The 25,337-nt window shown below is 46.1% G+C and overlaps 1 protein-coding gene across 6 annotated transcripts in view; it reads left to right on the top strand.

The window, feature by feature from the left end:
- Nucleotides 1-25,337, top strand: part of LOC125960143 (trissin receptor-like) — a 31,283-nt gene continuing 5,946 nt past the window's right edge. For 3 of the 6 annotated variants that reach the window (XM_049693355.1, XM_049693354.1, XM_049693349.1), the window contains exons 1-5: nucleotides 1-890; nucleotides 14,258-15,188; nucleotides 19,481-19,625; nucleotides 23,153-23,312; nucleotides 25,063-25,260. In XM_049693355.1, coding sequence (XP_049549312.1) covers nucleotides 14,744-15,188; nucleotides 19,481-19,625; nucleotides 23,153-23,312; nucleotides 25,063-25,260 — 948 coding nt within the window. In that variant the 5' untranslated portion in view covers nucleotides 1-890; nucleotides 14,258-14,743. The other 3 variants (XM_049693352.1, XM_049693351.1, XM_049693350.1) reach the window with 3 other exon arrangements.

The following is a 25,337-nucleotide window of genomic DNA, read 5'->3' as shown; positions in this document are numbered from 1 at the left end:
TCGTTCGCTTTCGCGATTACCGACGACACCGGACGGACCGACCGAGCGTGTAGTCGACCGTCCCCGCGATCTGTGCTCGGGGCTCGTTTGCATAAAGCAAGAGCGACCGGCGGTTGAACCGGCGGTCGGACGACGTCCGTACGTGCCCCTACCCTTAATCAGTGAATGGACCCTCGCGGGAACAGCGCGAGAAATGAGAAAAACGGTTCCCGGAAATGGTTAAGGAGCGCTGTAGTAGCAGCAGCAGTAGAAGCAGCAGCAGCAGTAGGCAAAATCATGGCATTAGTGGAAAATGATGTGATTGAAAGTGGCTCTTTCTCCGGAGGATTCACTACTGTTAGTGACGACGTCTGGTTTCAATTGTAGGCGTTCGCACGGCCGTTCGCAGCATACACCGTGTTTTGGATCGGAGGATAGTGCCAAGGAGTGCCAAGGAGTGCTCGGTTCGGTCTCGAGTCGGTGCTTAGGCGAGTGCATCCGAGTGGAAAAATGAAAATGCAAACCCACGAGTGCATCGCGTGCACTTAACTGTACTCGTGTGGTTGAATAGTGGCCCTGTGTGTGTGCGCGCGCTTGTGTGTGTGTGTGTGTGCATGATTACATTGGTGTGATTATGGGGAAAGAAAGCGAAACGAAGTGCTTCTAAAGAGCAGTCCTGGCAGCAAGCGCATGCGATAGGCGTCGTCGTGTTTGCCCATGTGCCAATTACATTAAATCAATTTGCCACCGAAGCTCACACCGTTGCCGCATAGTGCTTTCGCAGCTGGTTCTGAAGCGGAAACCGGAACCGGGAAGTCGGAGACGGAGTTGCCCTGATCTTCGAAAGGAATTATGATTGGGAATCGGGGTATCCCCCGTGAATCGATGATTGAAATGGAGCACTGCACCTGGTGAGTGTGACGTAGTAGTTGCCTAGTTTTGTGCCGTGTGATGTTGTGACCTCGCATCGATCGCTTCTGATGATTTATGGGAAAGGGGAAAAGGCCGGCGCAACTGTTGGTGATCGGTACGCGGAAGCATCATAAAGCAGGCGTCGACGGCAACGAATAACACAGTCTTTAAAAACAGTGAACCGTTACATTACTGGCCGTGGTCTCTCTGCCGTGTACTCGGCAATTGAAAAAGGTGGTTTACATTGATTGGATTAAATCGGTGTTTTCGGTTGTGCACGCAACGGAACGCAAAGGAAGCATCCACTTTTCGGGTGACTGGGGAGGGAGAGTCTAGAGCGAAATCAATTTGTCCTCACGGTCGCGCTACGTCTCGGTAAGCCGCTTGGGATTGATGGATTAAGCCCTGGCTGCGGGTGACAGCGATTCGGGAAGCGTCTGGGTAGCCAAAAACCATCATCATTATCATCGTCGCTATTCGGCACGGCATCTTCATCGTCGTCTCCAGACGTCTTAGGATCCGTTCCGTCAGTTCGGGTGCGCGTCGGCCGGGAAGGCTGCTTTTGATCCATTTCGGTGAGTGGACAATTTGAAAAGATGTTCTTCAAAGCGGATTTGATGAGGGTACCGTCTTAGGAGTGAGGAAACACTGAAGCGCTTACCGAAGGCAGAGGCAATACGAGAACACTGGCACTGGCACTGGCCAACGGTCGATGCTCTCCAGTGTTGTTCAGCGAACGGCGATATCCTTGTTTCATTGATTACTACAAATGAGGGAACGGCAGGCGACTGCCCTGCCCCGTACCAATAGACTTCCGTCTTTGTTTCTTTCTATTTTTAGACCATCTTAAGCTGATCAGGGCAATTTCGGATTGCCGATTTCGAGTCGAGGCTGACGGACGGACGGGCTTTGCTTTTGGGGCAAAGACCGCAAATGGTCTTAATTAAGAGTGGTGTAGATGAATTGAGCTGCACTGAACATCTCGCCGTGGGTTTACCGCACGTGCGAATTGAGAAGTTAATTATGAAAATAAGATACCTGATACCCAAATCAGCATTCGGATGTCATGCATTTATTAGCGCAACCATTTCAACTCGAAATCCAAGCGCCTGCTTCATAACTCTAATGTACATTAGCATGCTGATTTTGTTTTACAAAAAGCTATTTTGCTTTCGACGCACCTGCGCCTCCATTGACCGAGGATAAATATTCATGGACAGGGCAGACAAGAAAAAACTGAAGTATGTTGCCGCAGTATTTTATCCCAAGACCCTTGTCTTAGCTTTCTGCGAAAGAGAGAGAGCTTGGGCAGTATACACTGTGAGTAAAAAACTTGCTGTTGATTTACATCTTGTAGCTCCTTAGTAGGGATGAAAATATGCGCCAAAAAACAGTACCTTCCCATCGCCATTCCCTCCCCCAAAACCGGTGATGGATCAGAAGGTCTTTAGTAAGCTGTGCGGTACACACAAACCGTAAATGGTTGGACCAATTATCCAAGGTATAAACCCCCTTTTAATGCACCGTGCAGATGGTATTAGATATTATAAAAAAGGGATAAAATTACTAAGCTTAAAGTAAGGAGTGCAGCTTAGTGATGTAGCTAGACGCTTTAAAAAAGGGCATGATGCCAAAAGGGTCAATTGAAAATGGCCAGATACTTTGATCGTTGGGAAATCCTTTGAAAATGCTCTACATAACCAAATTATACTCAGCTTTGAGTACAAAGCGTTTTCTTTCGTTTGTAAATGAGTATCTCATATCTCAGGGATGGCCATTACTCTGTTTTGTTTAATACGCTTACCAAAGAGGTGAAAATAGAAAAAACAATTTGGACAGCAGATTTATCACGCTTCTGCCATTTTGGTCAAAAAGTTTCGGGTTATTTCGCAATTTTCTTCGTTCGGAAAACTTCCGAAACGTCCCACCTGATGATCGCTTACCGAAACCTTAGTAAAAGACGAGTAAAAGAGCTTGCTTGGCAAATAGCGCGCTGCAAATTGCTTCCTTCGCTGGGAAGAATGGTTTAACTCTTGGCTGGCGGAAGCAATACAGTCTCCGCTTCAATATTCACATCCTGCATAGGAACTTTTCCAGCAGTTTCCTCGCTTGGATAAACATCCTAGAATCACAAAACATGCCACTCTGCACCGGAATGGTGGGCCAGGAAAATCGGCAAGATAAACACAGAAGAAGCACAAGCAACATCGGCCAATTGAATGGTTCGATCTTATCGGTAAGCGAAAGTTCTCGCCCATAAATATCAACAACCTTTTTTGCGATAACGGATCTTACTGGATCCATCTTACGGCCGCTCCGGCACCGCCGTGGGTGTCCTGCCTTTCTTGTTATGAAACTTTGTGGGTCCGAGAGAAAAAAGAAACAGCCAGAGAGGAACCTAGGAACATAGGGGATTTGCATTTATGAGTGACTCTTACAGTAGCAAAAACTTTGAGCAAGATGATCGTAGCATAGAAGCTATGGGAAATGAAATTAAATGTGTTATCAATATTTTATGGTTTCCTACACGATGGCTTCGGTATGAGTGTTGCGATCAAACATTACTCATGAGCTCAGGAGTTATGTTAACATTTTCCGACACAAACACTAGTGTGTGTGTGTGTGTCGGTGAAGAAGGTTTATTGCCATCAAGTACATACTATCCACCTGTCGATAAGATCAGCACTTGATGGCCCAGATGGCCCATTAAATCTCGCTTTCAACAAAAGCTGCCCTTGTTCTATCGGATCGATGTATTATAGCATCCGTCCTCGGGCCTCGGGCATGATGTTGCTAACCCAGCACAAAACTTTCACAATAGTAAGCACGTGAAACATATGCGGGAAAAAGGCACCCCCCCGAAGCGGTACACTGCCAACTGTGCCGGAAAGCAACGAAACTAGAACGATAAATGTTTCACGAGTTTAACATCCGTTTTTTCCGCCCGCAGAGCATTTGCTGCAATTCGCTATCCCTGTGCCTTCGCTCACTTTTTGACCCTCGTGGTGCCGGAGGGATGTGAGTTCAGTCGCCAGAAGGATTAGTTCAGAGATAATGTTTTTACCGCTGGGAAGTTAGATCTAACCCATTGCCTCTAACGCTCGGACCCTGGCATACGTGGTGCTACAATCATTCTACCCCCTCCACTCTCTCTCGCTCTCTTTTCTAACACACAAACCACTGCCAACGGCGGTAAAGAATGTATGGTACAACGAACGTCGAAAGGCCAGTTCAGAACAACAATATTTGGCTAACGTAGCACCGACCACGCTGCTCTAGAGCTGCAGCACACGTAAAAACTTTGGCAAAACCGCCGGTTTGGCTTCGAGTTTCGATCCCTTAAGCACTCAGAACAGTTTACTAATTGGTGCTAACCGTGATATTGGTGTTTTTGCCCAGATGTTCTTGACCAAATGCCAACATTATTGGCGGTGACGTGAGCATTTGCACCACGGAGAAAATAATATTGTGTGTTTTAAAACAACCGTGTCAACTGACCGTACGTGTGACAGAAAATCGCTTAGTCAAGCACAAGCTGTTCCGCAAATTATTTTTTCCCAACGCGATCCCTGCTGCTTAATCATGCTGATAATTTCCTTTCCAAATGCACAACAACCAACGGGCTGAAAAGGCCGTGAATGATTCATTTAAAATCATCCGCTTTCCGCCACCAGGAGGATAATCAGTTGACTGGACAATTCGCTCATTAATTCTATTACTACTTTGGCCCCTGTTCACGGGTAAATCAGATCAAAGGGAACAGCTGGTCGTACGAACGTACAGCCGCGCCCTCAGGAATGTCCTTTTTGTGTTGTTGGTTTTTGTTTTAAAGCGGAACCTTTATCTCATTACCATTGAGAATGTGCATCATAGCATGCTGCTTTATTGAATGGAATTTAAATCGATCGAGGACTTTCAGTTTTTGAACATTTTTATACACCTTATCATAATTCCTTGAATATTGTAGACTTTTAACGATACGAAACTCGAAAAATGTTATTTTTTTACATTACGATATACATACATTACGATACGATACGAAAATGTTATTTTTTAACATATATAAGGACGGACGAGCCGTACGTTTAAATGTTGATGTAAAAATATGAAATGTTTCTATTAAAATAGAAATTTAAAATCAATGAAAATACAACAGGTTTTGAAAAATTGTTGGTAATATCAATATCATCGACAACATTTCAAATACATTCGATGCTCACTCTGGTACAAACACTTTTCAACTGATGTTATGAACTACACGTGGATCCAAAAAGTACACTTTCTCTGTATGAAACATCCACCGTAAAGACGAGCATTCCCAGCTTTAAAGGCTCGCGATTCGAGGAGTTCGAGAAACATCCTTTTTCTCTGCACAAACAAACCGAACCTCTTTAATGGCAAACCTAAACGACACCACCAGAAAGGGCTGACGTACGGATTCAATAGAGACAATGGCACAATGATTTACGTCCAATACGACTTCCCCCAAAGCCTCTAGCCACTGATTGGCGTGATTTATTATCTATTAGTTACTGTAACTGATCATTTGCCGCACACGCTGACAGTTCAATGCGCCGTTCGTTCCGGTCGGTAATAGAACTGTTATGCACCGATCCCGCACATATCCCTACGTCCGATGCACGCGTTTTCAATGTTGAGCAGGTCAATCGGGGGCCGAGCAGTAGATGCGCGTACTTCCCATCGAAATGGAAATCAATTGTCATTCCGTGGACAGACCTGCCAATGGGAGGCAATTGATTTCAACTAAACATGACAGCACTGGTAATGTTAGCGCAAATGTGCTGTTTGTGAGTTGATATCGCTTTCCGCGAACCCCGCGAAGCACGGGTTCAGCATCATTGTATAGTCAGCAGCTGTTGGCATCGCACTGCCCGTAATTATTGGGGGGACAGCGGACCGCACTTCCTGTCCATTTGTAGGTTCACGAACCGTGCCAAGAAAGATGAGATGAGAAATTGTGCGCAACGCCTCGGACGTCAGACCATCTCTCGAGTCTAATCTCGAGGTTTCGATCGCGCCTAACTAAATGGCACCATGCTTATCAGCGGCACCGTGCAAGGGATTAAAAGATCATCGATTTACGCTTAGACCTGGGGAAGTATATGGTTTAGCCCTTGGCACGGGACCAACGTCACTGACGCTGCCACCACCATCACCATCACCAATGGTCTGGCCATCGACAAGCGACTAGTAAACCAGCTGCCTGCTCAAGTACATCGGTGTCAATTAGGGTAATTTGCCAGTCTATCACGGCCGATCCTAAACCGTGACTCCCCGCAATGTGTGTGTGTCGCACATGATGGCGCGTTTCTGCGAAATTGCTCGCCTGTGATGAATGATTAATTTTACTCACTTTGTACGTGAGTGTGTGCGTGTCTGTGTGACGGGTATGCGTCGCCCCGTACACCGCTCAAGTGCACGCGGGCATAAAGTTTTGGTTTCAATCTAATTAACTCATCAACGGCACAGCATCTTGGCCCCGCTGAGGGCCCATTGCCGTCGATTGCCGGCTTCCTTCGCCGCTCGGAGCAGCAGCAGCTGGTGTCGCGCACGAGCTAAAGATTATTCATTCCCCTGTTACTGCCGCTCGCCGCTCGCGGGGAGCTGGTGAACCGTTTTCTGGCCTCGTCAAGGGCTAAATTAATTAAATAACTCGCCAACCGATCGCCGGGAAGGATGGTTCGCGGTGTGTTACGGAAGTTTGTGCGGTGTGCGATGATGGAAAATTGGGGCATACTTTTCAAAACCATCGTCTTCGTCGTCGCCGACCACCACCTGAGAAGCGGTAGCGGCGTTCTTTGCAATCCAAGAACAACGGAACAGTCGGACTCTGATCGTAAAAACAACTACTTTGCCAACACGTGTCACGGGACGGTGTAGCCAGTAGTCTCCGCGAGACATTGGCATAGTGCGGCATGGGCCATCGGTTGGTCGGGTCTCTTTGCTCATCCGAGCGATTCTGCTGAGCAAACTTTTTGGGGGTTTTTATTAGTGTTCGCTCGGCTGCTGATGAGTGTTGCTTTGGACAATTTAATAAGATAAAGTTGCGAGGTCAATGGGCATGCTGAATATTACAAATGGATTGGGGAATATTACAAATGGCTTAGGTATGGTAAGGCATGGCTGTGGTCACAAAACTGTGGTGTAGACTAATCTATACTATATACGAATATTAAACAACCAAATGAAAACCATTAAAAACTGTCAAATAGGTACTACTTTTTGTTCACTTTGTCGAGGAAAAGTGTTTTCGGATTTTAACATAAAAGCGCAATATAAATACTGTAATTTTGTGGTTGAATGTGAGATTTTTATAATCTACATAATTGTAATAATTTTTGAATTGATCCTTTGAACACACTCAGGGAGAATAAAGTATAGAAATATCCCAAATATGTGCCTTTCAACCTTAAGTTTATCTACTTCAAAAGGAATGTAAAATTGCAATCAGCGGTATGCAAGACGACAGTACAAATTCCTTCACCAAAACCTGGAGTGGGTGCACATAAATCTTCACACTAAACGCGTAATAAACCCCGTCATATCCGTCCCGTTCCGTTCGGCTGTTTCACGGCCAAACACTAGACTGTTTATCATCATGCGCGCACCACGCACCACGACACAGCGCAGCAAAGCAATCATATAATGTCGATAATAAACCTTGAAACTCTCGAAGATGACCACCGGAATCCTTGGTCCATAAAAAAAAGATGGGCCGCGATATGCTGTCTGGTGGCGCGTGTTCCTTGCTCGATTGTAAACCTTATTTATATTATCCGTTAAATAAATACACAGCAGCCTCATGCATAAACCCTTCCACACTACCGAGCATACGACCCGACACGAGACACCATCGGCTACTAGATTTCTCGATGGACTAAATATGCCGCCAAAAACATACCACTGCGTCTGACACGTGTAACGTCCAATATTCGCCGAGGTCCCGGTTCCTGGAAGGACGCTTCTTCTCAACCTCGAAGACATTGCTATCTGGTGCCGAGTTGGGGTGCCGACAGTCAAGAACTAATCGGATCCTTGTCATACCAACACGAGCCAAGGGGGATTCGCTTGCTTCACGGTGTGAGAAGGTATTTTCGTTGTGAGGAGGTCCTGCAGTGGACTCTCGGTCCGAGGATACACCACCGTATCATTATTCGCACCCACAATTCAACAGAAAACAATACCATTGCCACACAATTCGGACCACACTTCGCCGGGGCCGGCCGGAAAACTGATTTACTTTTATTTAAATTTCCACGCGCCGAGTTGAAACTCCTGCGGGAAAGCGTCAACCCGTCAGTCTGGGTAATGCTGACGAGGGAATCCAATGGTCAATGGTGGCGGCGGCGGCGGTCGCGGCGGCCACGACTCGAAGGGATCAAATTCGAAACCAAACCGTCGGTGTCTGTCGGCAAACGTCATACAATCTGTCAATCAACGGCAACGGTTCCGAGGTGCGCGATGGTTTTTCTTTTGTAAATTTTCTCGCTCGCTCGACCACACCAGAACGGATCTTGCTCGCAACAGGGAACACGCCACCCCATCTTCGCATCTAGCTTCTTTTGGCAACAATGTTTGCTGGTGCTGATGGTCTTCATCAGCATCGGCCACCGGAAATGTTTCTGGAGATGCCGTACCCGATGACGTTCGGTGGTTTGGCGATGATATACGATTATGGGGCCTTTCATGATGGTGGTTGTGCTCGCTCGGATAGCCGGTTGGTATTGAGGTTAATATTGTCTATGACGGCCTGACTGACCTACATCTATGCTGAAGGCCATAAACTGCCTGATTGCCGATGATGATGATGATGCTGATGATGATCGCCCTCGCAAAAATAGATCCGCCATCCTGCAACGACGTGGGATTTCGGATTGGTTTCATCCCATTTGGCGTCTGCTCGTTGTAATACAATCTTCAGCAGCGATACCAGGGATTACAGTGCGCCGGTTGTAGTCGATGCACATTGCAGCGCCACGTGAATTTCCCTTCCCAAGGGCGTGAGGTGCAGTGGTAGGTAAAGATTTCTAATGTTAGTCTAGGGAGGGAATTGGTTGCGTCAAGTGTGCGGACAACGGAGACGCCGAAGATCGAGGATGAAAGCTATCTATTTTTACCATTTCAATTAGCCCTCGGCTCGCGTTACACATTATCAAGGCGATGTACTCGACGGTGGTTTCCGGCGTAACGGTCAACCGGTCGCTGCGGGGAAAATGCAATTTCTTAAAGAGCACTCGTGGTGTGCACTCGCCACAGAACCTTTGCAGACCCAATATCGATTGATTGAGAATTATGGGAAATACATTCAATTGACGTTCCATTACATTGTTTATGCTCTCGTAAATGAATGTCAATTGCCCGTTGAAGGAATCGAATTGGTGGCATTCGTGTTCGTCTCTACGTCAATTCAAACTATCCTTTTTTTAGATTTATTTCTATCAAAACACATCGGTCAAGACGAGCGCATGGGTGCTGTAATAGAAGAGAAGAAAATCCCTTAAATTATTGTTCACAAAATCGTTGCCAAATCCGACGACTGCGAGCGAAATGCTCAGCCCATCTGCCCAATGGCCGCGAATGGATGGACATCTGTAACATTTCAAATCCTGCCCGACCTGCCCGGTGTGATAAATATGTTCGAGCACTCCCTCACCACGTGCCCCCGACAGTAGCTTGGACGGAATGGAAGATATATGTACCAGTCCGAGAACCGTCCATCAGCTGCCGGCCAGTTCGATGGCGACGGCGCCGGCCACCCATTTGTGGCCGAAAGGATCGAAGGAATTATGAGTTAAAGTGCCAGCAGCGATTCTTCATCAGGCCGGCCAGTCCCCGTTCCTCCAATGCTCCGTGATCCATTTAACACATACCATAAACCCGATTTCGAGTCGAATTCGCGAACCAAAGAAAACAGTTTAACTGTTTAACACCGAGCCGTGCCGGGCCGGTGCCGGGCCAACCAACATTTCATTCATTGATCAGCACCTCGCTGGGCGGGTGCAACAGACTTACATACAGAGGTTTTGCGGGAAGGGGGTTTGGTTTTCGGGACACCGCACTTTACACCGACCGACCTACCGATCCGTGGCCGGTTGCGACCTACTGTTGCGAGAATGTTTACGCTTCGTGGTGGCAATCACGTCTTGTTTGGCTCAGCCGCCGTTCGGTTGACCGCTCTGGCACCTGCCACTCGGGTGCTCTTTCATGTGGATTGTTTGGGCTGCTGCCAATCCGTCAGCACGTGGCGAAAGCGGACGAATCATCGGACCATCGTCTTGTTTGATTGTTGCATGTTTAACGTTATGGCGAGAAAAATGGAATGGATCAAGCTGATACTTTCTCTAGCGAGGGGGGTGTTGAATATGAAAACATTTTTCTCAAACCTCAAATCCTTGTAGCTAAGGGAGAGTAAACCATCCATAAAGCATCCAATCTTGCCAACGTGTGTCCCATGTTTAGATGTGAATATCCACGTGGATGTCAGTCAAACACGTTGTAAGACAAGAACGTTGCGGGTGCGAACCAAATTGACATCTCAATCCAACCAATTCGTGATAAATGTGTTTACCAACACCAACAACAGCGAGCAGAAGGTTAGGATAATGAATTGAGCACCGGCGCATTTCTTCGGAAAACCCACATTCTATCGTACATCGCTCTCTCCGGGAGAAAACCCGAGAGAGAAATGTGAAGCAAAAGCCAAGGGCATCCACGACATCGGCAAGATGTATGTCTGTGTCATGAAATTTAACGATCAATTTCACAACTTTTCCACTTCGTAACCCTCTATGCGGCTGCTGCTGTTGCTGCTGCTACTGCTGAGAACGGTTTGATCTGTCGACCGTCGCTATACCCGCACAAATGGAGCGTTACAGCACCACCACCACCACCACCACCGCTGTTAACGTGGGAAACAATGGTCTGGCGCACGATTGCTTACTGCTTGACATTCTGGAAGCACCGAAAATGGATCACACGAAACCGCCGCCACATTGGAGTGAAGATAGTTCTTCTTGGAGTGTTTCTGCTCCGTCGGTTGTGCACTTGGTCGAACAGTGAACATTGAAAACTTATCAAACAAACTCCGCCAACTCCACCGAGCATTTTGGGGAAAACAGGGAGAGCAACGGCGTGGCCAGCCAGCCAGCCAGCCAGCCAGCCGGCCGGTCAAGCAGATGAATAAAAGATAAAGCAGCAAAGTTCTATTGCCTTCGATCTTGACTTTTAGGACGAACGGTCGACGCGCTCTTGGCCACCGCACGGAGGAAGAGTGTCTCGGATAATGATGCTTTTCGAACAAGAAAAAAAAAAACTAAACGCGTTCTAAGTCATTAATGGTCCTGCTGTCACTCCACAGAAGTTGGTGCAAAACTTGTCCATCTGGGTTTCCAGTGGTTTTAATGGTCGTCACAGTTTTAAGGAAATAATATGCTGAAAAATGAAAATGAAATTATGACTGATGGGGATTTCAATTACTTCGAGCACTTCTCCACTGCAAAGTTGGCCTTCATTTACCTAATTAGCTTTTGAGTATCTTGCACACGATCGCTATGGTAACGCGAGTTTTAGAACTAAAGTCCGTGCTGCCAAACACATCGCTGGTGGCTCTCGTAAGGATGATCTCATTACCATTTCCAGGAATTCCGCTTCACCATTGTCTCCGACTCACTGAGGGACATTCTCAATGAGTAGCATCGTATGGCATCTCACTCGTTGTCTTATGAATGAGTGAGCACCGCCTAGGGAACATTGTGATTGAACTAGTCTCCTTCCAGACTTCATTCACGCCCGTGCGACGTCTCGGCCACAATGGTGTCGAGTGTATAACATGCTTCGCCTTCCTCTCCGCACGCACTACTCCTCGCGACACTGGCCAAAATCTGTCACAGATTGTTATATCAGGCCAGCAGAGCGTTTTAGCTAAGATCGAATGCCAAGAGGCAAAGCTTAACGTTATGAAAGAATGATCCAACACTTGCTGGCTGTCAACCGGCTCTTGGCGAGCTGTCACACTGCCCTCCCCCCCCTCCATCCCCTTCCTTTCATTCATTCTCCGTTAGTTGGACTGAAAGTTGGCGCTTCCTAGACGACCGAAAATAAATCACTCTCGTGTTTCCTGTTTCGCTTCGTGTACTACGCATCTTACGTCACTCGGCGAAGGAAGAGGGAGTTGATGGTGTTAGATGCAGGGAGTAAATTATAAGGCGCCACCCATACTCTCCGGAACCAGCACACACACACACACACGCGCGCGCAAACACACAGATGTGCTGGTTTACATTATCGCACGGCATGTTCACGAAAGTATGTACCCGTTGTTGTGTACACTTTGAGCGACAAAAATAGTAGGGCTCATTCCAGGTTAGGACAGCTAGGACAGGATACGAACGACGCACAACCTACATCCTTTCACCCGCAGGTTTGCTTAGGTACAGCGGGCAAGTTCACCTTTTGTTTATCTACCGTCTGGTATGCCCGGAACTTGGAAACATTACGTGGGAGATCCGCAAAGTGTTTTTCTTTAATGCTTTGTACAACATTTGTTGGTGACGTCATGAGAAAATATGACGTATTGCTAACACCCGTGAGCATAACATAGTAGGTTACGCGAAAGTGAAACGCTTTGGGATCTTTGAACTTTGAACTTTTCTATTTTATTTGTTACATCAACAAACATGTTGCAATGAGCTCAGTTCAAAATGTTCCTCTTTGTGTTTAAATATAGCTTGAGCTCGTATTTCCTAATATTCAGAATGATAAGTTGAATACTTGTGTTAAACCAAATTTGTTCCTTCTTGATTATGTCAACTAGAAACAATCGGTTTTGCGGAGTTAATTTATTTGTTTTGTTGCTCTTAATTTTTGTGAGCTCTAAAACCTGCTTAAGTATATTTTCCTCACCATAACAACTCATTGCGAATACCAAACGCAACAAAAACACTAAAACTGATTCTATTAGTTGTGTCGTAAATATGCCTTTTTTCTTCGAATATTGAACGTAACTCTAATAAAAAAAAATCACAAAAGAACCCAGAGTAAGCAAAAAACAATCAGCTAACACTGACACCGATGTGCTGTAGCTAAACTTTCTTCGTAAAATCCACTGTTTACAACAACACGATAAGTTACTTATGAGTGCCGCGATCCAGCATACATCCAGCTGCATATTTAAACCACGGAAACTATAATGAATCCCTGTAATTATCAACAGATTCAGTCCCATGTGCATTCCACCGATAATTCTCCGAACCAGACCTCGAAGGCAATGCCTCAAAGTTTAATATACTGCTTTACTCCCCCATTTTTGTTTGTTAATAGCATTTACCATACCTTTCCGCGCAATGCAATTTATGGTATTCAATTTTATCCTGCTGGCGGACCGCGGCCAATCTGGTGGAAACTCTGGCAACAAGAAGGAAGCATTTAAATGAAGTTATTTTGATTGAGTTTTCCGGCACAAGGCACAGCACATACCTTGCGTTACGATCACACGGGAAACGGAGAAGCGCCATTCGCCATTATTCGGCGCAACATTTCAGACCCGCATGCCGCAGTAGCTATCGCCGGCAGAGTGGCCCTTCCTTCGGTGGCCCTTCGCCATAACCAGGACCTCCCGTGACTGCCCGTTGGCGTCCCGTTGGCGTTGCGCCACAGTGAGAACGGGGAATTTCCAGATTGAAGTTTATGTGTGTGTGTGTGTGTGTTTTTTGTTTTGGTTTTGCCTATCGTTGCATGGCTCGTCAAATGATTTATTTTCAAAACGGTACGGTATTTGGAAAATGTAAAAGGGAAGTTAAAGGAACGAGAAGAAGAAAAAAATACCAAAACGAAAACCAAAGCCAACAGCTGCATTGCCAGACATCCGCTTCGAGCGTACGGGGCGTTCCGTTAGCTGGGCGTAGCACACGTACCACCAGAATACGTACCACCAACGAGCCACTCCTATCATCATTCTATTCATTCTCAATTCACGGCGCGGCGCAAGAGGGAGGTTTGACTCGAAAACAACAACAACAAAATAAAAACATAACCGCTTGGTGGGAATAATGAAATTAAATTTTCATTACTACCTCCCCCCAGGCGGCTCATCACCCCGCCCGGTTAACGGCAACCGCGTACGTGGTGTCCGGATTGTTACACTTATTATCGTCGTTCCGCGTGCGTAGCCAGGCGCCTCCATCGCAACGCCTCGCCAGGGTGGTTGTCCTGTCCGGGCCGTGTTGCTATGTGCCCTACCCTACCCTACCCTTCACCAACACAGGTGTTTAATAGATATATTTATTGTTCTCTTTTCTCTGTTCTCTTTTCTTCCCCCCCCCCCTCCTTTTACTCGCGTTCCGCATAGAAGATAAACAGCTCACCTTATCGTCGTTGGTAGGACGAACGACCGCCAACACAGTGCTGCGTCGACATCGACGAACCATCGTTATGACAGCCGCCTGTGGGAAGACACACCATCATCGTCTCGCTCAATTACGTGCCTGCCGGTTGGACAAACCGTACCGTTGTTGGCACACATCCGGCCGTGTGGCACGCGGAGTGAAGGACCGCTGATCGTACGCTGCCGGTGCTGGTCAATGCAACTCCGTGTCGATGTTCCGTGTTGATGGTTGCTAGTAGCACTGTGTTAGAGAGAGAGAGAGACGATATTACCCTGCCCCAATGACACGAGTGAAAGGCAGATAAACACACACACACAGATACACCCACAGACCTATACATCCGGTACTACCTTACCGCACATCGAAGGTGCACATCGATAGTTCGTCCATCGTTGTGGCCATTGTGACATCGAGCTTCGCTTCCTGCCACCAGCAGCAGCACCAGCACCATGATTGACTATCCGAACGCGACAACGCTCACCAGCATCAATGGGACGAGTATGCTGAATGGTTTGGGGTTTGTCAGCTCCAATGTTAGCTTCCTGAATCAGCTCGCTTCGGTCAACGGATTGCTGGGGAATGGATTGACCGGTGGTAACGGTTCCAGCGGGACGACGCTTCTTGCCGATTCACCGGTGGCCACCGTTTCGTACGGTTTTGCCGGTGCACCTGCCTCTGCTATAAATGGATCGCTGGCGTCGCCCTTTCTTACCACCTCGACGCTGCTCAACATCAACGGTACGCTCGAGCCGTACGGTGGTGGTGGTGCGGTGGCCTCCAACATGACACACCCCTTCACCAACTTCGTCCACAAAGAGTTCATCTTCGATCGGACGGATGTGCGCGTCATCTTCATCACGCTCTATTCGCTCGTGTTCTGTTGCTGTTTTTTCGGTGAGTAACGCTCGTCGGTGTTGGTATGGTTTTATAGTTTGCTTTTCCTGGCCAACGGTCGACGGTGACGTCATTTTTTTCCGCGATGTTTTGCCGTTTGTGACCGAACCGAGTGTTTTCTATGCGGCATCCAACAAGCTCTATGGAAGGTTTTATTGAGAAAGGAATGTAGAGAATAGAAGCTATTATTACACCATTCGATAGGGGTGCAGTTAAAGCCTTTTTTGTGTTGATTTTCCTCTAAAAATGATTCCTTGCAGTCATAATTCCGCAGTAGGCGATGATGATCAAATTAGAGTAACAATATCGTATTCATCGAAGTATGCATTGGAGCTGAAAGGTTGTCATCTAATGTATTTAAATAATATAAAATCAAGTATGCTGTGAAGTGGAGAGCCAGTGCAAAAAAGAGTTTCAATTTGCCATGAAAGGACAGGATTCCAAGATATTCAACAAATGTGCTAAGAATGAGCGAAATCGGTCGATCCGTTCTCAAGTTATGGGCGTTCGAAAGTGTGCAACTTTAATTTACTACTGTGTCCAAAAAGTAAGGTGACACGGTGTCCAAATTTCCCGCGTAAAAGGATATCTTTAGTTTTGTATTTTTTATATGTTGTCAGCACTGTTATTGACAACCATGGCAAGTTTCACGTCAAAATATTCACTAGTGTTTGAGATACGTATTTTTTTGTGAACTGCTAAAAGTGCATTCTTCGTTTTTCTCCATGTCGAAAATTTTTAAACAAAGAATTTGCATTAAAAATATTTTTTCTGCTGCAAATATACCAATGCGAATGGTACAGAATATCTTTAGTGACGATACTACGTCAATAAAAATTATTTACACTTGGTGGAAAGACTTCCAGGAGGGTCGGGAACGTTTTGAAGAGGAAGAACGCTCTAGACGAACACCAACGACAATCGATGCAGTTCACGTCCAAAAAATCAAAGATTTGGTGTTGGAAAACCGTCGATTAACAACAAGAGACTTTGTTGATGATATTTGCATATCAAACATATCCGCTAATTATATTTGGAAGGATGTTTTCCATCTTAAGCGCGTCAGTGTTCGATCACGATAATGCACCATCTAACACTTCGTTGGTTTTCTGTGACTTTTTTGATAATATTTTCACTCATATCGTTCCGATAAAACCGTATCCGCCTGATTTGGTTACATTTGGCTTCTGGCTATTAGACAAGCCCAAAATTTTGTTCCGGGGACACTGTTTTGTCAAGATAGAGCAGATTCAAGCCGCTGCGAAAAAGGTGTTGAAGGCCATTCCTAAAGACGACATTTTCGCGTGTTTAGAAAACTGGAAAATTCGTCGGCATAAGTGCATTGTGTCTGGGAGGGATTACATTGATGGCAAAAAAATTGATTTGGAAGAAAAATTAAGGAACATTCAAAATACATCCAATGTCACCTTACTTTTTGGACACAGTAGTATATACTACTTTTTGGACACAGTAGTATATACTACTGTGTCCAAAAAATAAGGTCACATTGGATGTATTTTGAATGTTCCTTAATTTTTCTTCCAAATCATTTTTTTGCCATCAAAGTAATCCCTCCCAGACACAATGCACTTTCCAGTCACAGACGAATTTTCCAGTTTTCTAAACACGCGAAAATGTCGTCTTTAGGAATGACCTTCAGCACCTTTTTCGCAGCGGCTTGAATCTGCTCTATCGTGTCAAAACAGTGTCCTCGGAACGAAATTTAGGGCTTGTCTAATAGCCAGAAGCCAAATGTAACCAAATCAGGCGCATACGGTTTTATCGGAACGATATGAGTGAAAATATTGGCAAAAAAGTCTCTCATTCTCGCTGTCCAGAGATTTTGGAATCAACGAAGGAGCAGCTGGCGAGAGTTAAGCGAAGATATCGTTGTCTTTCTGACAACGAATTCAAGATGTAATGCATCTCCTATTCCTTTTCAAACCAACTCCCTTTGCATGGCATTCCAAATAAAACTTGATTCAGTGTAGATTATAACATTGATCGACACTGAAGATAAAAAGGAAAAATAAAAAAGTTAACAAGATGCGTGGCACATCTGTTGAAAGAATCCAATTAATCACTAGACAGGTTGTTATTTGAAAACTTTGTGATCAAAATTTTAATAAGAAATGAACCTAAAACAATTGTTTTTGATTTAAAAGCTGTCTTTAGAGCAAGAGAACGGTCAGAATGGGAAGAAAACCCGAGTTTATGCCAGGGTAATCATGCCAGCGACTGTCGTATGCTACTCGTGTTGCTGGCTCGCTATCATGTTCAAACTTCAAAGTGATTGTGATTTATGAACGTTGAGATAGCACCCTCGAGTACCCCCCAAAAATTAAGTGCACACTTCATCTATCACGCGATCTCTCCAACAATGGAGAAATGCTTGGGCTATACACTCGGCCATGTTGTTTATGTGTTTACGAGGCCAAACATGTGCGTTGCTCTTTTGCAGTATCCCTGGTATAGCTTGCCCTTGACTGCCAAACCATCGCACTGCTTAGCGTTGGGTAGGAAACAAGTAGAAGATTCACTTGACATTTTCATTCCTCTCACGGAAAGCTGACATTTTACCGTCATCCCAAGCAACGTCGAGATCGATTCAAGGAAAAGATGGCAATTTATGAAAATCGTTTTCCCGTAAAACCACTCCATTCAACCCAATTGGTGATGCACATTGCGTTACGATTCCGAAAAAGGAATAATATTTTTTTTGCTGCTGCTGCTCCATTCCACATATGCCGCATATCGACCATTTACTGCCATGTCACTCGCTCTCTATCTCTCAATCCCCCCGTGCCTTCATATCCAATATCAATCGAAAAGTGATATCTTGATTTACAACCAGCAACCCGGCACGGTAGCGGGCTGTCATTAGTATGCTCGGGCCAATTATACGCCTTTCATTCGGTCCGCCTGCTTCGGCTGGAATATCAAATATCATCATTCCAGCGCCGCAACCGGCGAGCAAATCATGATCTTTCAACAAACAGCACACAGCTTTCGACCCCAATGGACGATGCGGTTTGCCGCTTGAAATGATTTATGAGTGGAATTCGCAGTCCGCGCGTTATCCTTTGCGATAAAATACATCAAACAAAAAACTATCTCTCACCAATTCACTCCCACTCCCACCGCTTTCTGTCGCATGTGCCGGTGCGGAATAATTACACTTCAATATGGAAACGGATGCATGATTTATGATATTTATCCCTTTCACCACAGAAAGAATCGGTGCAGCTCCCACGAGAGAGCGATTTACTTGAGTGGAGTTTCGAATTGAATTGATGCTTTTAATCGCAAGCGAATTAATGGATTAATTTCTTGCGCTCGAACAGACTGTTTGCTATTTTTTGGTATCGTTATTAATAAAACCCCTTTTCAAAACTTTTACCATCGCCTGACGGGCGAAAACTATTTGAAACAATTTCTGTCAAAGTTATCTGTTCAAAGCCGGAACCGTACCGCTCTATCTTGGCGAAACTTTTTGAAACTAAAAAGCAAAAGAAACAAAGGTATCGAAGGATCTTTTTGTCTCCATTCGTCCACAATTAGCAAAACATAAAAGCTTTTGCAACCAACCAAACCGCCTCCTTGAGGCGGTCTTCGCTTATCTCCATCTTCATCACGGTCCCGGGATGTTAACACATAGTCTGGCTACCAGCGGCTCTACGTCGGTTACCATTCGAGCTGCGGGTCTTTACTCTCCTGCGTGTCGTCAAGATTATCCACCACGGTAGCAACCACATTCACTGAACCGGAACGACCCACGATAGTGAAGACGGTGACGGACCCTTCGTCTAAACCATGGCCATGGCCCTCAAGAGTCTTCAAAGATACCGATGGTTGGATGGATGGTTGGATGGTTGGATGGATGGACGGAGTTTTGCTTCACGAATCGGAGATCTCAGCTTCAATGTTCCTTCTTGACTCCTTCTTTAACCACTCCCAGGAACACAAAACGGTTCATAACTCTGTGATGAACCTTCTGCGAAGCATATCAAGTCGTCACCCCCAAACCCCTTTGGCAACTCCTTCTTTCGAGGTGTGCTTGAATCAGATCTTCAACCCTTCGTCGGTAAACGTCTCGTCCTGTTCGTCTCAATTCTATTCACACTCACACTCCCGGATTTCGGTTGCGTTCAAATTCAGTTCCGAATCAGCATTTTCATTCACTCGCCGTCTGCGTCCTGCGTTTTAGGGACGAAGAAGCGCCACCATCATCGGAACATCAGTTTCTTATCTGCTTATTTCGATTTTTTTTCTCCACACACACATACATATAGGAAACCTGCTTGTGATTCTGGTCGTGACGCTGTCCCGCCGGCTACGCTCGATAACCAACTTCTTCCTCGCCAACCTCGCCGTCGCGGATCTCTGCGTTGGAGTGTTTTGCGTGATGCAAAACTTGACGATCTACTTGATCGAAAGGTAAGCCAGAGGGAAACGAGAAGACAATTTTCCAACAAACACCAACCAACGGACCGGGCCATGACGTGCTGGAGAGCTTTGCGTTCGTCTAGCTTCGTCGGCTAGCTTAATTTGGCGAAATAATTGATTTTTAAGAAATCCGCTGCGCGACGCTTCAAAGAAGAAGCAAACGTCCAACCGACCGACCGACCGACGCCACCGGCACCTTCACGAATCTTCGGCCACGGCCAACCGGCTGTCCGGCTTGGCAAATCGAATCGATCGCAAATTAATGGAGCGAGCAAAAGTTCGCCCCAAAAGTGTCGAGATTTAGACTTGCAGGCGAGAAGTGTTTTTCATTGGCGCCATTTGCACACGACGTTACGAGACGAGGGTGTCTGGCATAATTACGTTTTCGGTGCGTTGCGTTTGCCCCAAAAAGTCTGTCCATCCCTGCGGGCGGCGTTATTATTCGTTCGGGAATAATGAATAGGAAGTACGGGGAAGTTCCCCCGCTGAACAGAAGCAAAAAGAAAATTAAGGACACTTCTTTCAAGCACGCTTACGAGTGTGCTTTCGTGCCGCTATTCCGGTCACGGTTTAAAGAAGAAATTAATTGTATCAGCCAACGTCCGAGTATTCGGTGCCAGGGAGGGGTTTCTGCGAATGTAAAGCAGCTGTCTCATTATTTTAAATATTCCTCACTCGGCGGTTCTTGAGATAAGATGCACTTTGGATTTCTCGTTCTCGCTGCCCAGCGATTTTGGATTAACGGAAGAAGCAGCTGGCGAGAGATAAGCGAAGGAATCGTTGTCATTCTGATAAAGGATCTTCTGGCTGTAACGGTAATTGCAAATGTAACTGAAGATGTAATGCGCATTCTATTCCATTTTAAACCAACTTCCTTTGTATGGCATTCCTAACAAAAGTTGGTTCAGTGAAATTTTGTTCTTTAATTGGTTCTTGGTGCAAAAAGAGCAATCTTCATTCATTATTAATAGCGAGTAGAAGATAAAACAGAGTTAGCTCTTCATTATTTAAACAAATTATTTGTTATTTCTCGTTTTAATCTGAATCATCCGGATAATAATTTGAGTATTTTAGATTTTTTTTAATTTGTCAGTGGTATACTCAATTCTTAGCTTTCATATTACAATCTGAATTTATCATAATAATCTTCTTCAAATCATTTTCATAAAACATCTTCTCGTTTTTCGTTCTTTATCAATCACAATCTATTAAAGCTTTAAATTCTGTAGCACATAAGGCGGAGACAGTATGTAGAAATCCCCGTAAAGCTCGTTAAGACTAATAACCCTTAATGCTTTTCCTTATTGCTGATCATCATTTTCGCGAATTACCTATAGTGCTCATGTCACTCCCCAAAACATGTAGGAATGATGCGCTGTCGAGGAATTCACTTGAACCCTTTTTAACTCGACTTTTCAAACCACTTTTGTTAACCACATTTACCAACAAGTAACTCCAGTTGTTAGACTCCACACCAAAGGGACTAAAGGAACGGCCGTCAGGCGACCATCTAGCTCCACTTCCACTAGATGCACTCTAAAGCACTAACTTTGATCAAATGCGATTTTGAAACCACATTAAGCAGCTGCAAACTTAAGCATCTGCCACCGACTCAATGGCAACCCGTTCCAGGGGGGTTGGCTTCCGCATTGGAGACCATACTGCAGCATCGCAGTCGCAAGCATCATCTATCTGCCTGGAGTTTGTACAACGAGTTTGACTCACAGAAAACATAATCCTGCCGCGCTAATGAGCAAAGCATAATAGTTTCCAAGTCACTACCGACCGACAGCGACCGACATCCATTTCCACGCACGCAGCGGAGCTGCCGGAAACGGTTCACATCAATCCCGGTACCAGATTGATATGGTGGATGCTGCCACTCTCTAAGCCCACTGGTCCCCTCCCGGGGTGGAAGGGGTGTATCTACCGCTTCTTCAAACTTTGCGTAACACGATCCAAAGAGAAACTTTAAACCATACTCCACGCAGCTCTATTCGTGCTGTTTTCGTTCCAATTCTCGTCTCGTGACGGTATTTCCGCTGCGCCTTGGCACTTACTCCCGCCAATCCTGCCTGTCGTCGGTGTCGCTTGGCGTACGGTCGCAGCTCGTGCTCTTGCTCTTCGCAACAACGGAAACCACGGGCGATGTCGTTTCGCCTCTGCAAAAAGCTCCGCAACGATAACGTCCCACGGGAGCGCGCACGAGTGAGGATTGTTGCTGCTGCTGCTGCTGCTGCTGCTCCTGAAGGAGCTTGCAGCATGGAACGAGGGAACAGCATAGCGAGAGGAAATTAAAACATTTCTCAGACAATGATACTGTGCGGTTTGCTTTCATTCGTTTAATAAATAATACACTCTTCCCTTCCGTACGGCTTCCGCGGTCGATCTCAGTGTGGTTTTGAGAGGGGGGGAGGGGGCGACATCCTCCCTCCTAGCAAACATACGTCCTGTTGAAATAATCATAATAATAATAATAACGTTCGCAACATCCCGTGTTCCGCAGCATCCGCTGCTCGCTGCTTCGCCTCCCGCAGCGCGGAACGACGCATTATTTACGGCGGAATGGCGAAATATGTAACCGATCCGGTACATGGAACGCGGACGCTCCTCGCGCATTGCAATCATAACATAAACATCGTTCAACCCACGGGGCGCTCGTGCTGCTGCTGTTCCGGAGCGAGCATTCGTGGTGCGATGTTTACACACAAGCACGTGGGTTTCGTGGGATTCTTTGACTCCGGCGGAGGTATCTTAAGTCGTATCTCAACCATCGGCCACATGAAATGGGCCTTGGTGGTGGATCGTTATCATCCACCCCAAAAAACGATATCTGTTGCTTACGACGTTGTGTATCACAGCAAACACATGGCGTTGCAATTGGAGATTTTGTTTTCACACGACGCAGATCACCCTCTCCGGGAACCGGGAACGGCATGCGCCACGTGAGATAGACATTCTACCTTTTTTTTCTTGGAGGGAACAACCGAACGATAAACAAGCGAACGAAAGGTGAGCTCGGTTCTTCCCCCACCAAGGCCTACTGCTGCGAGGTGAAACTCACCACCATTTTATTACCACCATTCGCACCAAAGTAGTTTTGCCAAAATTTAAATAAATAAAGTCTCCAGACCAGAGTGTGCTGTCGGTCAATTGGTTATTACCGCTGGCAGACATTTGGCAGACGGCAGACGGCCACAAACACTTGACTGGGAGTTTTGGGAGAGTGGCGCCAGGTCGTGGAAGGTGCATCCGTGTACAGCTCCAACAACGGAAGATATTGCAAACTCACGAGAGTAAGTTATGGAGATGGTATGTGCATATGTGCATTATGCGGATGCGAAAGCGTCCTGGCCATGTGCACCATCTGTTACGACGATGATGAACTCTTGTCCTTGTCTCCTGGCTCCCCTCCCCACCAAATGGCCTCCATTCGTTCAGCTTCAGCTCTCACTCTCTCTCTCTCTCTCTCTTTACCTCTCTGAACCCGTTTCCACTCTTTTTCCGAATTTTTGCAGCTGGGTGTTTGGTGACTTCCTGTGCAAGATGTATCAGTTCGTGCACTCCCTCAGCTACACGGCGTCGATATTCATCCTGGTCGTCATCTGCATGGAGCGGTACTTTGCCATCATCCATCCGATCACGTGCAAGCAGATCCTTACATCGCGCCGGCTAAGGGTAGGTACACCAGTCCTTGTTACATGTCAAATATCTTGGGAACACCCCCCCCCCCGACTCCCCCGTTCCATCCCACAGTTCTACCCCTCTTCGGTACTTCATCTTCTCGCCGATGCGATGCCGCTCCAGGGAGTCCCGATGGTGCAGGAAAGGAATTCTATTTATGTATCTACTTCCTGGCGTGTCATGTTGTGCCCTTCTAACATTGCACGGGCGCTAGCTAGTGCTTCGCATAACTTACGGCACGTGGAGGAATGGAATGGTTCTTTCTTGGAACCATTGAATTAGCAAGCTCTCGTAAGTCTTTTGGGAGCTTTTATTCATTTCGTCGCTGTTAAAATGGACAGCGATGGTCCAATTGAATATCTGTCCTCACGTGAGCTCGTAGCTGCTGTAGTTATTACATGTTCTGTTAACAGAATTATCCCTAAAATGGCTCTTGTTGTAACCGATTGTGGGTTTATAAAACAAACTAAAACACCTCTTCTGTTCGAAATAAAGGAAGCAAGCGATTTCTAAGTTTTAACACCCAAATCTTCAAACAGAAAACAACAAATCTATTAATTTTATTATTATTTATTTGTTGAATTAAGTATAAAAAAGTTATGATATTTTCCTATGCTCTTCTACACACCATATGCCGAACATATGCTGTTTGGTTTCGGACTAGTTCTAGTTATGCGTCGCTTCTTTAAAAGCTACCATAAATGTCCACCAATGGATGCCCTTAACTGGACCAGCAGCACTCTTCTTTATGCTACCCCCTTTATGTGCATTCCCATCTCCTGTTTCTCGTTTTGTTTGCACTCGGGCACATCTGCTGTGCTCTCTTGCTACAGCTCCTCTCAAGAGTCCTACTTTACTTTTCTGCTCTTTGTTTACTTGCTCATAAAACGGAGACCTTCGGCGTCTTATATTCGATTGGCACCAATCGGTACCGAATCGATAGTAGAGCAGTAGAGCAAACAGCTATTGCATCGGTCAATCCACCACGACCACCACCACCATCATACTGTCCTCGCTGCTCATTGTCCGAACACACGCATTCCCAGCCGCTGCAACAATGCACGGAAGCACCACGGGCCCTCCCTGTGTACCCGATCTCGAAGGCGCACTGTAATCCGACGGACAAACAGCGTCCGCATTTTATGTTTTCCGTGGCGCCCAGAAGAGCCCAGAAAGCGAACACACACACATACACAGACAGTGCTGTAATCGAAATAATCAGCTTATAGAGTGTCTTGCAGCGGCTGCAGCGAAAAGAGCAGCAGCCTGTTACTACTGCTTTGTTGCTGACGGGAGCGAGAAATTGTCACAAGCAGCATGGAGCAGCAGCTGGGCATCATAAGCGGACGCTTGATGCATTAGCGATGCCCCCCCGAGTCGAGTTTGAGTGGCTTGTTAGGTTACACGTTCCAACCGATACCGAAAGATAAAGCGAAGCAGAAGCTGCAACCTGTAGGTGGAAAGTGGCACTGATAAGCTTTCGCACAAACAGATGTTGCTCTGTTGCAAGGACATCGTTCCTCAATCGCACCAGTTGTTGGTGCTAATTGTTTCCCGAACGGTTCGGCTTTAGGTCAGCAGTATGGAAGTTTTAATCCTGAATTTCAACAGATTTAGCACCGAGTTTTGTAACAAAAAAAAACAAGCAAACCTTGGGCTTGACTGTCTACAAGGACGTGTCCGTGTCCGGGAGGGAATGACGCCTAATCGGTGCACCTTCTTTTTCTTCTTCTCCGCTGTACAGCTCGTGATAGTAGCCGTATGGATCACGTCCGCCGTCTACTCCATACCGAAGTTCATCTTCGTCCGGACCATCACCAACAATCTCGGCGACGACCAGCTGGAAACGATTTGCATCGTCAACCGCAAAATGTTCAACTCGGAGCTGTTCGACATCATCAACTTTGCGCTGCTGTACTTACTGCCCCTGCTGGTTATGACGGTAAGTGACCCCGCATTAGAACCCGCGCGTAGCATGCCAAAACCGGAAGCTCTTAACAGCTTTCCATTACGAATATT

Source organism: Anopheles darlingi, chromosome 2 (genome assembly GCF_943734745.1).
Source record: "Anopheles darlingi chromosome 2, idAnoDarlMG_H_01, whole genome shotgun sequence".
NCBI lineage: Eukaryota > Metazoa > Arthropoda > Insecta > Diptera > Culicidae > Anopheles > Anopheles darlingi.
The sequence above is the reverse complement of the archived record's forward strand: the minus strand, read 5'-3'. Positions and strand labels throughout refer to the sequence as shown.